At 47.1% G+C, this 15,508-nt stretch overlaps 1 protein-coding gene across 1 annotated transcript in view; it reads left to right on the top strand.

The window, feature by feature from the left end:
- Positions 1–15,508, top strand: part of ADGRF5 (adhesion G protein-coupled receptor F5) — a 59,683-nt gene that overhangs the window by 34,348 nt on the left and 9,827 nt on the right. Inside the window, exons 9-13 of the mRNA XM_056856842.1 lie at positions 331–546; positions 2,116–2,280; positions 3,815–4,036; positions 5,867–6,088; positions 12,453–12,643. Of these exons, the coding sequence (XP_056712820.1) occupies positions 331–546; positions 2,116–2,280; positions 3,815–4,036; positions 5,867–6,088; positions 12,453–12,643 (1,016 nt within the window). The remainder of the gene's footprint in view (positions 1–330; positions 547–2,115; positions 2,281–3,814; positions 4,037–5,866; positions 6,089–12,452; positions 12,644–15,508) is intronic.

The raw sequence follows: 15,508 nt of genomic DNA, 5'->3' as shown, positions 1-15,508 counted from the left end.
AGCTTACCACTCTGCGCCACTGGGCTGGAAAGTTTACAGAGGGGTAATTGAATCCTCCAAAATAGAAGGAATGGGGGGGATGTAGGGTTGCCAGGTCCCTCTTTGCCACTGGCAGGAGGGTTTTGGGGCGGAGCCTGAGGAGGGCGGTGTTTGGGGAGGGGCTTCAGTGCCTTAGAGTCCAATTGCCAAAGCGGCCATTTTCTCCAGGGGATCTGGTCTCTGTCGCCTGGAAATCAGTTGTACTAGCAGGAGATCTCCAGTTAGCATTTGGAGGTTGGGAACCCTAGGGGGACAGGACTCCATTTGTCACCCATTTTGTTCCTGTTACAGGCAGTTATAGTTGCGCTTTTACTGATTGGGATACCTCGCCGACCACCTTGCACGTAGCGAGGAGTAACATCACCGTTTCTTTAATCCAAATTGTGAAGTCCGAGGACATCGTGATGGAGTGCAACGGTGAAAGCAGAGAGCTGAGCTGCTGTGTTGACATGGAAATTAGTTTCTTCGACGTCCACTGGAAACCGAATGGAGCCATCAATATTTCAGGTAGGAAACAAGATGGCCTCTCTTGGCTCTTTGAGGTGGCAAAGGTGTTTCGATAGCCACCTCTCTGCCTGGGATTAGGGCTTGAGTTTCATGAGTCAACTTGTGGGGAAGGGCCATGGCTCAGTGGTAGAGCATCTGCTTGGCATGCAGAAGGACCCAGGTTCAATCCCCGGCATCTCCAGTTAAAGGGACTAGGCAAGTAGGTGATGTGAAAGACCTCGCCTGAGACCCTGGAGAGCCGCTGCCGGTCCTGGTAAATACTGACTTTGATGGACCAAGGAGGGTTTGATTCAGTATAGGGCATCTTCATGTGTTCGTATATATACAGTCTGCATTCTCTAACCATCAGTAAGCCGCCATAACCGTCATAACTGTCAACTTCTATTTAAACTTGAAAGGTGGTGGCTTGGGGTGGGGTGTAGTTGAAAACCTGGAAAGGGGCAGAATTCTGAGCACCCTCATATCATGCTTCTTAGGGGCCTATGGATCACAATCCAAAGCTGCATCCACCTGTTAAATCAGAAGAATTTTCATCTAGACATTAGGAAGAAATTTCTAACATTAAGAGCTGTTCCTCAGTGGAACAGGCTTCCTCGGGAGGTGGTAAGCTCTCCTTCCCTGGAGGTTTTTAAGCAGAGGCTAGATGGCCATCTGTCAGCAATGCTGATTCTATGAACTTGGGCAATTCATGGGAGTGGGGCATCTTGGCCATCTTCTGGGCACTGGGGGTGCGTGGGGGGGTAGTTGTGAGTTTCCTGCATGGTGCAGGGGGTTGGACTAGATGACTCTGGTGATCCCTTCCAACTCTATGATTCTATTATTCTATCATTTGGATTTTCAGTTACCCTTGTGCTCTACCATTCATTCACAATGGGATTTTCCTGACTTAACCCAGCTGTGAATGATTGTTCTCACGCCACACCCCACAGTGTGTGGCTGCCACCTGAGTGTCTTAAGCACTGGGATTGTTTAAGAGCCCCAGCATGAGGCTGTGAATTAAGACAATATAGATGTACCACTTGTGCGTATTCCAAACTGGCATTTGCACCTTCAGGAGACTGGGTAGGGGCATTGGCTCAGCTGTAGAGCATCTGCTTGGCATGCAGAAGGTCCCAGGTTCAACCCCCTGCATCTCCAGTTAAAGGGACTAGGCAAGTAGGTGATGTGAAAGACCTCTGCCTGAGACCCTGGAGAGCCGCTGCCGGTCCGAGTAGACAATACTGACTTTGATGGACCAAGGGTCTGATTCAGTATAAGGCAGCTTCATGTGTGACTGTGATGTTGTTTCACAATGCAATATGTACAACAAACAAACAAACATGGGGCACAGGAAGGGCCATGTAAAAGATTGAGAATGGACTTTTGAACCCTTCCAGAAGCAAAGCAATAAAAAAAGAGATGGCACAGTGTGGTGGGTGGAGCCAGTTGTGATTGGTGTTGCAAACTGTCCCCTTGGTGGAGCAGGGGCACTGCCGCGCATTATTGTTGCCGCCCCTTGGTCGGGACGGTGACCAATCTGAAGATGGTCCACCCATTGATTGTCGTCTCAACGGTGTCCCTTTATTGCAGGAACCAACTATTCCACATACAACTGCACTCACTACTTGCTGCGGGCTAATAAATCTGAGTGCCCAGCAGACAAGTCAGGGACCACCACCACTTATACTTGTGAACTGAGCACAGCAGATGGCGCCCGCAAATGTGAACACATCACTGTGAAGTATTTGCGAAAAGGTAAGCATCCCTTTGGGTCTATTGTGTTAGGAAGGAGGAAATGGTGCCTTTCCTTGCTAGGAAACGTCCTTAGACCAAGGGTTCCCTGGAAAGTACCCTGGTAACCAGCTGCCGCCCCTCAGGACCTCCTGAGAACATCTAGACTGGCCCGCTAAGAAGGTCGTCTTCCAGCGCAGCACTAGAGCAATAACAAAATAACCTATAACCAACCTGGTAGTACCCATTGCATTCTAGCATGGGGAAGCGATTAAGAGAAATATCATGGAGAAATAGACTGTTTGTGGCTTCCTGGAGGCCCCTGGTAGGCCACTGTGTGAACAGACTGCTGGACTTGATGGGCCTTGGTCTGATCCAGTAGGGCCTTTCTTATGTTCTTATGTAATAAGTGAAGCCAAAAATGCCTTTTATAAAAAGGTTTATTTTTAAAAGAAAGAAATAAAGGGAAAAGGTGGTTGGATTAAAACATGCGTGGAAAAAAGGGCAAAACAAAATACAGAGAAAAACACAAAGCAACAATAACACACAGATATTCAAATGAAAAGCAACACAGTTGAACTGACTAAAAGCTAAACACGTTACCAGAGAGCCAGTGTGGTGTAGTGGTTAAGAGCGGTGGTTTGGAGCGGTGGACTCTGATCTGGAGAACTGGGTGTGATTTCCCACTCCTCCACATGAGCGGCGGAGGCGAATCTGGTGAACTGGATTTGTTTCCCCACTCCTACACACGAAGCCAGCTGGGTGACCTTGGGCAAGTTACAGCTCTGTTATAGCTCTCTCAGCCCCACCTACCTCACAGGGTGCCTGTTGTGGGGAGGGGAAGGGAAGGTGATTGAAAGCCGGTTTGAGTCTCCCTTAAGTGGTAGAGAAAATCGGCATATAAAAACCAACTCGTGTCAGGTTCAATCCCCAGCACCTCCAGTTAAAAGTAGCTGATAGGAGGTGATGCGAAAGACCTCTGCCTGAGACCCTGGGGAGCTGCTGCCAGTCTGAGTAGACAATGCTGACTGTGATGGTCTGATTCAGTAGAAGGCAGCTTCATGTGTCTGTGTGTCCATGTGCGAATTGTGATTGCAAGATGGAACAGACTAAAGTGTCCTCCGCCCTACCTTGTTCCTCTGCTACCAGAACTAAACTATTCCAAGGAACCACGTGGAATAGTTCTCCCAAGTGGCCCTTCAGAACACAGGGAGGGGATTGCATATTGAAATGCTGACCTGTTTCCAAAACTCCTTGATTGTGAAAATCTAGCCTGTCAAGGACAGCAGTCTAACTTCAACGTGCTAGTTTTCCATGGATGGGAAGACTTTCCAGAAGGGGAACATTCAGTCATCCAACACACCTTTCCCCCCCCGGGTGCTTTCAAGCCGGTGATGCAGGAGAACTTTAGCTCCTGGTTCTTCTGAATGAGCAGCTCAGCTTTTGGCTGCTTTTCGCTGGTCTTGTGTTTTGTGTACGAAACTCGACGGAGCAACAACTGACTTGTGACTCCTGCTCACATCCTAAAGAGAGTCTCATGTATTTTATGTTTTGCCAGCAAACGTGACCCTTGTATCAAGCGCAAATGGCCAGGTTTCTCAGGGGCATAATTTCTCCCTGAGCTGCCGGAGCGATGTCAGCAATTATGACAGAGTCAGCTGGGAAATCCAAAATGGAAACCTTTTTCCAAATATCGACAGCAGGTGGTACAAGACCCAAAAGACCCCAAACGGAGCAGAGTCTGAGTTGGAAGTACCCAGGGCTACCCAGAACTGGACCGGTGAGTAAAACAAGAATCACTGACTCCTCTGCTGTCCCTGGTCCGAACAAAAACGGAAGATCACAGTAATAAAAGTACTGCAGCAAGGGAAACCTTCTTTGCTCTCAAGTTTCCAGGGCTGCGCATAAGTCTAGGTGTGAGTTTCCCCTAGGGAGAGTTCGCCCTCTGCCCTCTCCGCTGTCATGTTCTCCCCACTAGTTCCTCTTGGGCCTTAGAATCGGGGGTCAGTGGGGCACTGGGTCTGGGCCTCAGGTCCTTCCTTTCCTCCCCTGGAGCGACCCTCATCCTCACTGCCCAGCGTTGTGCTGCCTCCTTCCTCCCCGGCCTGCCTGCGGAGCCCTCCTTTTATTTCTCCCTTCCGGTTTTGCCCTGCCTCCTCCACCCTCGAGGAGCCAATCAGCCACCCTTCCCCATTAACCCAGTCGCTCCTGCACCCGGGCCCAGCAGGGCCATGCTGGTTTCCTTGGGCCAGGTGGCCCTCTTTAATAGGGTTGCCAACTTCCAGGTACTAGCTGGAGGTCTCCTGCTATTACAACTGCTCTCCAGCCGATAGAGATCAGATCGCCTGGAGAAAATGGCCGCTTTGGCCATTGGACTCTATGGCATTGAAGTCCCTCCCCTCCCCAAACCCCACCTTCCTCAGGCTCCACCCCAAAAACCTCCCGCCAGTGGCGAAGAGGGACCTGGCAACCCTAGCGGTGGACTCAAATCTGGAAAACCAGGTTTCATTCCCCACTCTTCCACATCAGTGGCGGACGCTAATCTGGTGAACCGGCTTGGTTTCCCTGCTCCTCCACATGTAGCCAGCTGGGTGACCTTGGGCAAGTCACAGTTCTCTTAGAGCTCTCTCAGCCCCACCTACCTCACAGGGTGTCTGTTGTGGGGAAGGGAAGGGGATTGTAAGCCGGTTTGAGTCTCCCTTAAGTGGTAGAGAAAATCGGCATATAAAAACCAACTCTTCTTCTCTTCTCCTCCTCCTCCTCCTTGGCACCAGCTGATGAGATCATCATCCGGGGCCAGGAGAAGGCTCTCTTTCGTTGCTGCCTCGGCAGATCTTCTTCTTTATGTTTCCCCCCTGAGGGCTGAATATTTCAACGCTGCGGCCTTGGTGGGGAAGGGGGAGTTGAATGCAAACATGGGACCGTGACCGGACATCTAGGACCCTGGCTCACGGGCTCAGTGGAGAGTGAGAAGCACACTGTAGCTTCACAGTTGAAGTATACATTACCATGTACAAGAAGCAAGGGGAGGGATGGGTCAGTCCAGAGTCTGAAAATCAATACAGCACTGCTGGTTTGGACAGCGGCATGCATGCATGTTTCACTGTAGGTGAACTGCAGGCCAAGTGAGGCTTTCAAACTGCCTCAGTCTCCGCTGGTTGTTGGTTTCTTGACTTCACGACTGTGACGCAGGCAGGACAATGCTGCGGCACTCGTCTTGTTTGTGGGCTTCCTAAAGGCACCTGGTTGGCCACTGTGTGAACAGATTGATAGACTTGATGGTCTGATCCAGCATGGCTTTTCTTATGTTCATATGAAAGGGCTATTCATTGCTACTAGTATTCATGGCTACTAGTAAAAATGGATGCTAGTCATGCTGCATACCTATTCTCTCCAGGATCAGAGGAGCATGCCTGTTATATTAAGTGCTGTGGAACATAAGGCAGGACAATGCTGCTTCAGCCGTCTTGTTTGGGGGCTTCCTAGAGGCACCTGGTTGGCCACTATGTGAACTGACTGCTGGACTTGATGGACCTTGGTCTGATCCAGCAGGGCTTTTCTTATGTTCCTATGGATAAAAATGCATATTTTGGTTTTGATGTTTTTTTAGGCACCTATACATGTACCTTCTTTCAAGCATTTCTGAACAGCTCTGCGCGTCTAACAATGAAAGTGTTCCCTCTGCCTCTGCAACAAAACATCATCAGAGATCCCATCGAAGCCACTGTCCCTTGCCCAGGGACACAAGTGCTGAAGTGCTGCATACCCAAAGACCCCATGGAGAATTACACCGTGGCATTCAAGGTTGGAAACACCCCTGTCATTGATCGTGGTAAGGAAGAATGCGGTGGCACTGCTCTAAAGTCTCTCAAAGCCCAGTTTTTAAAAAATAATCAACAAGCCATCTGTGTGTGTGTGTGTGTGTTTGTTTGTTTTTACTAAAAAGATGATATTATAGATGGGAGGAACCCAAAAGGCTTCTTTTTTTCAGACACTATCAGATTATCTCAAGCTTATTGGCCCTGGGTAATATTTGGGTCACTGGAAAAGACAATCATGCTAGGAAAAGTGGAAGGCAGCAGGAAAAAGGAAGACCCAACAAGAGGTGGATTGACTCTATAAAGGAAGCCACGGGCCTCCATTTGCAAGATCTGAGCAAGGCTGTTAAGGATAGGACCTTTTGGAGGACATTGATTCATAGAGTTGCCATGAGTTGGAAGCAACTTGATGGCACTTAACACACACACAATACTTGGGTGGGAGACCACCCACGAAGACCAGGGGCAGGCAAAGGCAAACCACTGCCGTTCATCTCTTGCCTGGAAAACCTCACATGGGGTCACCATGAGATAACTGTAGCTTGATGGCACTTCATCATCATCATCTATTTATCTAATTCCCAAGTGTGCCCCCATCTGCAGACAGTTAAATCTGCAGATAGGGGCCACACTTACCCCAAACAGATATTTCTTCAAACTTGGGGGACACCCCATGATTGCAGAAAAAACTGAAATTAGCAATACATTATACAGGAAGGATTTGTAAACCCCCCCCAACATACACTCAGCAGGAGCCCCATGGCACAGAGTGGTAAGCTTCAGTACTGCAGTCCAAGCTCTGCTCACGACTCTGGGCTGGGATGTGGCAGTGCGCTCTGGACCTGGATACTGTGGCGGAGGACACCACTCCAGGGCAGGTGCAGCTTCAGAGGAGGACATGAGGAGAGGGAGCTGGAGCAGCGCTGGGCTTGGCAATGGAAGAGGTAATATAGGATTCCCCCCCCCCAGCAAGTCTCCCTGCCCTGAATAATCAGTGATGGGGGAAGGGATCCCCCCGCGAGCATCGCGGGTCCCCATTTGTCTTATATTCTAATAGCAAAATCGGCCAGATCTTTGGATACTTAAATTCAGTGACTGGAGCAGTGAATCGGGTTGGTTTCCCCACTCCTCCACATGAAGGCAGCTAGGTGACCGTGGGCTAGTCACATTCTCTCAGCCCCACCTACCTGACAGGGTGTTTGTTGTGGGAAGGGGAAGGGAAGGTGATTCTAAGCCAGTTTGATTCTCCCTTAAGTGGTAGACAAAGTTGGCATATAAAAACCAACTCTTCTTCTTCTAAACGGGCAAGACAGATCTTTCTACAAACCTGAAAATGGCTCCAAATTTGCAGAATTTTTTTTGTCAGTCAAAGGCAGGAGAAGGGGGCAGGGCTCTTTCCAGGGCTGTTTTGGCCCTTGAGGGAGGACTGACCAGGGCCAGGCTCAGTGGCTGGTACCACACAACTGTGCCGTGGTTTTCCTAGGTAGAGCCTGCCGGGGAGTGGGGGAGCTGAAGGCAGAAGCACAGATGAAGACAGATACAAAACAGACTCCAAATTCCTAAAAAACGGAAAAGAAACGGGTTGTTGGGTTTCACGGAGATATTGGGTAAAGACGAATGAAGAGAATTTCTCTTTGTTGCGCTAATGGCAGGGAATGTTTGGGGTAGGTGAGATCAGGCTGCAGGACCAGAAGGTTTTTCGCACAGTAGCGTCTGCATGTGAAGCTCAGCCAACCTTGGAGATAACTGTTGTGATAAGGAAATGCAGGATACCTTGTCTAACACACAAGAGACACTGCCCCACAGACAGATCACCTTCTTTGCCGGGAATGAAACTGTCAACTCCCCAGATTTCAGGCTGAGAGAAGATGGTTTTCCTTTACGGAGATGCATGAGCAGGGCAGAGATGACCATTTGCCCTCCTGCCAGGGAAGGACAAGATGTGTGGATATCCTGAATGAGGACCATAAAAGGTTTGGGGACACTGGCCTTGTAATGATTGGGTAAAGGTGCAGGGCAGCACACATGGGGACTCAAGCCCAATTTCAGGACAGGTCAGGGAGAAACCCTCCCTGCTGGGAGAGGAAGAGTTAAAAAGTTGAACACACTCTGTGAAAGGGACACAAGCCAAGGATCAGGGAGAAATAGAGTGAAGTCCACATAAACCAGCCTCTCTTTCCAAGCTCCAGTTTGGCTTGTGTCCATTCCTCGGAAAGGAATCTCAAGGTAAATCCAGTGACTTGTACGACCTAGTTAGTGTCTTGGTTTTGTTTCTTTCGACTAGCTTCTGTATCCCTTAGGCTACTGATCTGTTACACTTTTCATGTACTCCTAGGGCTTTTCCACATTCTCAGTTTCCTCACTTCTAAGTTCTTGTTTCTGGGAGGGGGGGTGTTCAGTTCTGCACATTCTTTTGCTCCCTCTAGTAGTCGATTTGACACCAAGTGGCGTTAAATGCAGCACAAAAACCTGCAGTTTTAATCCGCAGGAGGATATGCTGCATTTAAAGATGCTTTATGTCGAATCGACCACCAGAGGGAGCAAAACATGTGCAGAACTGACCCCCTCCTCCCCAGGTGGAAACAGGAACTAAGAAGCAAGAAAAATGAGAATGCAGGAAAGCCCCTAGAAGAATACAGATATATATAAGCAAATCAAGTTTTCTTTATTGTTCTGAAGATCTCAAACTGTTCCAAAAAGGTTCTCACCCAGGCATCTGGCTGTTAATCCATGCATACGCCAAATAACCTGACTGGCTGGAGGGTCAGCAGGCAGGAAAAAAGGGGAGACCTGTAGCATGTGGTATTGGTGTGTGGGTCGCCGCTGTGGGTGCCTCAAACGGAGGCAGGGAAACTAAGCTTGAGAGGTGGCAGGCTCTACCCCATTGCGTAGGAGGGAATGGGGCAAGGGAGCTCATGCACAGATTTCCCCCTCCCACCTCTTGGATGATCTCAGGCAAGGAGAGCAGGGAGGGATGGTGGTGGTGAATCATTACAATGACAACATATTCAGCAGCAATATCCCATTCTTATGGACCCATTCTTAACTTACCCCAGTATTGGCTCCCAGAGCGGTAGGGCAGTTCAATTGGTGTTGAAAGTTGCAATGTTGATTCTGTGACCTTAGGCAGATCATGAGAGGGAGGGCACCTTGGCCATCTTCTGGGCATGAAGTATGGGTCACTGGGAGTGTGTGGGGGGAGGTAGTTCGGAATTTCCTGCATTGTGCAGGGGGTTGGACTAGATGACCCTGGTGGTCCCTTCCAACTCTGTGATTCTTTGAAATGCCTGGTTATGAGCCAGAACTAAGGGATGAATAAGGGAAGGAACGGTATACTTAAGGCAGCTCATCTCAGAAAACTACATGGCTCCATAACTTGGGACCAGGGCACCTAAAGGACTGTCTTCTCCCAAATGTTTCTGCCTGGGAATCAAGATCACAGGGTGAGGCCCTCCTGACTGCCCCATAAATCAAAGAAACTCATTTGGTGAGTGCACGCAACAGGGCCTTTTCAGTGGCAGCCCCGTGATCCTGGAACTACCTCCCCTGAGAGGTGCCCCTGACCCTTTCATTTTTTATCTTTAGGAGGTAGCTGAAGATGGTTTTGTTTAGGACTGCATTTGATCAAACCAGTCCCAAACTGTGATGTTAAAATGTTGGTTTGATGTCTTTTTATGTTTTTTATTTATACCGTAAGCCTCCTTGAGCTCCATAAGGAAGAACGGAGGCTAATAAATGTAACCTTAATTTTGCCCTGTGCCATTCAAAAATGTGAACAAAACCAAAGGTGCTGTGCGATATTTTTACACACAACTTGTGTGTCCGTCCAGAGGCTTCACATCTCCCCATCCCCGTTCAGGCAAACCCAGTTTTATGAAAGGGAGGGATAAACCTTTTATCTCTGGGCTGACAGTTAATCTGATGTCAATCCTGTGCGAAATCTTCCTCTGCAGGCTATGAAACAGAAGGCAACTTTATGTGCTACCTAAGGACACTCCAATTTGACAGCTGCGACCCAGCAAAACCAGCTTTAACTGCATATTGTGAATTCACAAACCAAATTGATGGGCGTGTTCAGAGCTTACCTATGAGTTTAAAGTTTGCACGAAGTAAGTAAGAGAATGACTGTAGATAGCCACAGATATTTACAGGATTGCCCATATCCCAGTTACCCCCGTCTTCCAAATCTTAGATCTCAGCATGATGGTGGCTGGCAAAGGGCTTCACTGTGCAAATTTTCCTAGGCTCAGGAGCTGTGGACCCTAATCTGGAGAACCGGGTTTGATTCCCCACTCCTCCACATGAGCGGCGGACTCGAATCTGGTGAACCAGGTTGGTTTCCTCCCTCCTACCCACGAAGCCAGCTGGGTGATCTTGGGCTAGTCACAGCTCTCTTAGAGCTCTTTCAGCCCCACCTGCTTCACAGGGTGTCTGTTGTGGGGAGGGGAAGGGCAGGTGATTGTAAGCCGGTTTGATTCTTCCTTAAATCGGCATATAAAAACCAATTCTTCTTCTTCTTCCTCTTCCTCTTCTTCTTCTTCCCCCCTGCAAAGCAGCTATGCATGCTTAGTTTGCACTCCAGAGAGCCATAACACTTGCAGAGACTATGCAGACATGCTAAGTACATGCAGCTACTTTACTTGTGTTCTGGATGACTCTGGGCAGGTCTGATTCAGATACAGACCTACGCTTAAGAAGCCCTAGATGTCTAGTTCACTTTTCTGTACCAGATCATTACATTCCTAGCCAGAGGTACACCTCAGCAATGCTTTAGGCTCATTAGGGGTATAGTACACAAGTAAATACTATTAAAGAATCTCCTCTACTCTTTTAAATTTTGATTAACATATCTCTATTGTAGTCTTGCCCTGATCTGGCTGGCGCAGGTGAGCCCAATCTCGTCAGATCTTGGAACTCAGCAGGGTTGGCCCTGTTTAGTTTCTGGATGGGAGACCACCAAGGAAGTCCAGGGTTGCTATGCAGAGGCAGGCAATGGCCAACCACCTCTGAGCATCTCTGGCCTGGAAAACCCTACAGGGTCACCATAAGGCGGCAGTGACTCGACAGCACTTTCCACCACCATCACTGCATTCTTAACATTGCCCATAGCTTAAAGCAAGTCTGTATGAGAGAAAATAAGGATTAGAAATCAATTTGAAATGCAAAAGTGTTAACCAGTAGAATTAGTGACTGAAGAAGATGCGGGGAAGTCATATATAGCAGATAGCATTGAATACTATAGATAACATATTCTCAGTAATAGCAATGAGCTTTTTTTGTTACAAGTAGTTACAACTGAATATATTGTTGAGATATGTTTATTTTTGTTAAATTGTAGAAAATAATAAAAAATAATTAAAAAATAATAATAAAAAAATTGGCCAAATCCACAAAATTATATACCGTCCATCATTGTTACCTAGATAATTAAAGGAGAGCAATTGCAGGTGTCCATAAAAGTTTCTTACCCCCAAAAAAGCAGCACAGGCAAGGAGCCCCTTTCTGAGAAGAAGCTCTCGAATCAATTCAGTGTCCACCAGTCTGAGGAGACAATACTGACCTTGATGGACCAGAGGTCTGAATCAGAATAAGGCAGCTTCATTTGTTCAAGTCTACCTGACATTGCATGGGCAACAGTGAAAAAGCAGGTGCATCCCTGCTGGATTTAATGGTCTGGAATTATTGGCCATATTTATCATGATTGGTGACCTTTCAGATCTTAGAAGCTAAGCAGGGTCGGCCCTGGTTAGTATTTAGATGGGAGACCTCCAGGGAATACCAGGGTTGTGACTTGGAGGCAGGCAATCACAAACCACCTCTGGATGGCTCTTGCCTTGAAAACCCCACCAGGGATTGCCATACGTCAGCTGTGACTTGACAGCGCACAGACACACACACTTGTTAGACCCTGGGATCATATTTTTAGAACACTTGTCCTTTAACAGGAAGACATGATGGCCAATGTCCACTTGGTAGAGTTGTAGACCAAGGGATGCCAGCAGTTAAAGGCTACAGAAATGTACCAGGTGACATTTTTCCTGGTACAGAAATGGCCAGAAAAGATGGCAGCCAATCTCTGAATGCCAGCACTACGAGTCAACATCAGAGAAGGGCCTTGGGCTCTATGCCCAGTTTGTCAACTCTCCTGGGCGGTTGGTTGGCTGCTGTTTGAACCAGGATGTTGGACTAGACGGACCACGGGTCCAATCCAGCAGGGCACTTTGTATGTTCTTATGTTCACTTGCTAAATTTCTGTAGGTAAAATGACTCTTAGTAGCTCAAAGGACAAATGTCCTATGAGGAAAAAGAAGGGAGGTTTGCTTTACATCTTCCGACATGAGATGAGATTTAGTTTTCTCTTGCTCTTTTCCTCCACAGAAAACACCATAGCATGTAACCGCACAGACATAGGTGTTGGAGAGAATGGAATAGAGGTTGTGAAACCTTGTCCGGAGAGGGACAGTTCCGTCCGAGGAAACATCACTTACAAGTGTGAGAAGCACACCTGGGTCGTTCATCGAAACAGCTGCCTGTCTGTCCCAGTAAACAATCTTGTAAATAATGCCGAGGTAAGAACAAATGTCTGTGGCCATTTTTGCATGGTAATTAGCAACACGTTCCAGGCTGAATTGCCCGACAGGTCCCGATCCAATTCCCTACGAACTTTTTAAAGTCAACAGCGATTGGTGGGCCAACATTCTTGCTCCTGTATTCACACAAATTAATGCCTCAGGAGCTATTCCAAAATCTTGGAGACATACTATTATCGTCCCAATCTTTAAAAAGGGTCAGCGCTCTGACCCAAGCTGTTATCGTCCAATCAGCCTTTTGTCTTGCTTAGGCAAATTGTATTCCTCCTACTTATTAAAGAGGCTGTTGGACTGGGTTGAGAGTAATGACATCCTTGGCTGGGAACAGATTGGCTTTAGAAGGGGTTGGTCTGTCACGGACCACTGTTTAGTGCTCTCCCATCTAGCAGAGAAATATTCCTCCCCCAGAAATGGCACCCTTTATGCTGGTTTTATGGATCTTAAGGGAGCTTTTGATACCATACCGAGGGAGAGGCTATGGTTGAAACTATCACATTCTACTATGGATAGGAGGTTACTATGGCTTATTCAGCAATTTCATACTGACCTCACAGCTCAGGTTCGCTGTGGCAACCAAGGAGAACTAACCAAACCCTTTGAACTGGTCAAGGGAGTTAGAAAAGGTTGCCTCCTTGCTCCTCTCTTGTTTAACCTATACCTGAATGATATGGCAACCAATTTCTCAGAGTTTTGCCACCCCCCAAAGCTTGCAAGTCATCCCACCCTGATTCTACTCTATGCTGACGATGCAGTTCTCCTGTCCCGCACAAGAATTGGTTTGAAAAGATCTTTGCAAACTTTTTCTGAGTACTGCTCTAGGGAAGGTCTTAAAATAAACCATCATAAATCTAAGATTATGATCTTCACTAAGAGGAGAAAATTTCCTCCTTTTCTCTGGGTATTAGATGGCTTTGAGGTTGACCAAGTCAAGGAGTTTGTTTACTTTGGCATTCTTTTTTCCCGTAACCTAAATTGGAATGCCCATCAAAAAGCAATGTCCAACAAAATTAAACCTGGGGTTGGTGCTATTGTCAATTTTTTTCACACCAAAGGTGGCAAATATATTCCAGGGGCTATTCAGGTTTTTAACCTGAAAATTACCCCAATTATCCTCTTTGGTGTTGCCATCTGGATTACAGTCATCAATGAATCTATAGATCGTCCACTGCTTCAGTTCTTACGAAAATTTCTAAATGCCCCTCGATGTGTTGCTGGCATTACTCTTCGTTCCGAGTTTGGCCAAATGTCACTTGAAGCTAGGGCGTGGTTGGCTGCCTTTAAACTACACCTTAAACTGTGCTTTAGCACTGAGGGGTTCCAAGCTTCTCTGAAGCATGACCCTTTTAAATCCTCATGGCAAAAAATCTTAGATGAGAAACTGGCGTTGTTGGGCTTCTCGCAGGATATGTTATCAGATTTGGGAAAACTGAAGCTTTTGCCAAAATTAAAAAGCGCATTAAAGAGCTCGATTATAACAGCACTACTTTTCGTGCTCGTCGTGTCTGTTCATCCCAGTTCTTCGGAATACCCCCTCCACGTGGTCTGCCTGCCTATACATATTATCTGACAACTCTTCGTCTCTGTAGAGCTTTTTGCTTGGCTAGATTGAATGCTAACCCTTCTATGGTAATGCAGGGCAGAATTCTGAATATACCATACTCCGACAAGATCTGCCCTTGCTCTTCTGGCTCTATTGACTCATTAGCCCATGCCCTTTTGGAATGCCACTTTTACGAGGAACTTCGATCGCACTATATTTCCCCCCTTTTAATATACAAATCCAATGCCTCTGTGACTGACATAATGCCTTTTTTACTAAGTGATAGGGACCCCAAGGCTACATTGTCAGTGGCAAGATTTGTTTCAGTCCTTATATCCCTCCAACACTAGATATATGCTGCTCAAGATCAATTGATCAAGGAGCTTCTAAGGGATGAAAGGAAAGGAAAGGAATTTTGCACGCTGAACCGTCATTCCGGAAGTGACTGCGAAGCCGGCGCATTCCTGCTTTGCATTACAAAAGAGCCCATTTAATGCAACCTTTGGTGTTTGCTGCGAAGAATTTCCCTCAAGGAACAATGCAAAATAACAGAGACGCATTAGCTATGCATATCCTAATGGCCATGCAAACAGGAACAATGGAGCAGGCGAGTGGAACTTCTCCTTTTGCGTCAGGACCGTGAAAAGGCATTTTTAAAGTCGCATTTTAAAAAAGAGCTTTGAGCGAGCATCAAAATTGACCTTGCAAAAATGGCCTGCCGCTTTTCAGTAATCTCGGAAACAATCCTCCTCCTGAATAATTGACCCCCCCAAAGGAATAGAAGCTTTTACTGATTGATCACTTCCCCAAAATGGCAAAATTGCAGGTTTAAAAATACATAAATAAATTCGAGGCCTTCTAGGTTATGGCATTTCCCCATTTTCTGTGTAATTGACTGGGGGGAGGGCATGCTTACTGTAGTGTTATGAAGTCTGATTTGGGAATTGGTTAATGTACGATTGAAAATTGGGTGATACAGGTGGGTGAGAACTGCCCATTTATTCCTACACTTTGCCTCCCATCAGTTAACCAATCAGTTTGATCCATAAGAGAACTCATCCTCTTATCCCAACACTTCGGTGAGGTTTCTTGTCAAAAGCCTTTTGAAAGTTCAAGTAGATAATGTCTACTGGATCACCATTGTCTACATGCTTGTTCACTTTCTCAAAGAACTCCAGAAGGTTGGTGAGGCAGGACTTCCCTTTGCAGAAGCCATGCTGATTTTCCCTCAGCAGGCTTTGTTCCTCTATGTGCTGCTATGCGGTCGGCATAAGACAGCTGTGAAATGATGGCCAAAAAACCCA

Source organism: Euleptes europaea, chromosome 10, assembly GCF_029931775.1.
Source record: "Euleptes europaea isolate rEulEur1 chromosome 10, rEulEur1.hap1, whole genome shotgun sequence".
Taxonomy (NCBI): Eukaryota; Metazoa; Chordata; class Lepidosauria; order Squamata; family Sphaerodactylidae; genus Euleptes; species Euleptes europaea.
The sequence above is the reverse complement of the archived record's forward strand: the minus strand, read 5'-3'. Positions and strand labels throughout refer to the sequence as shown.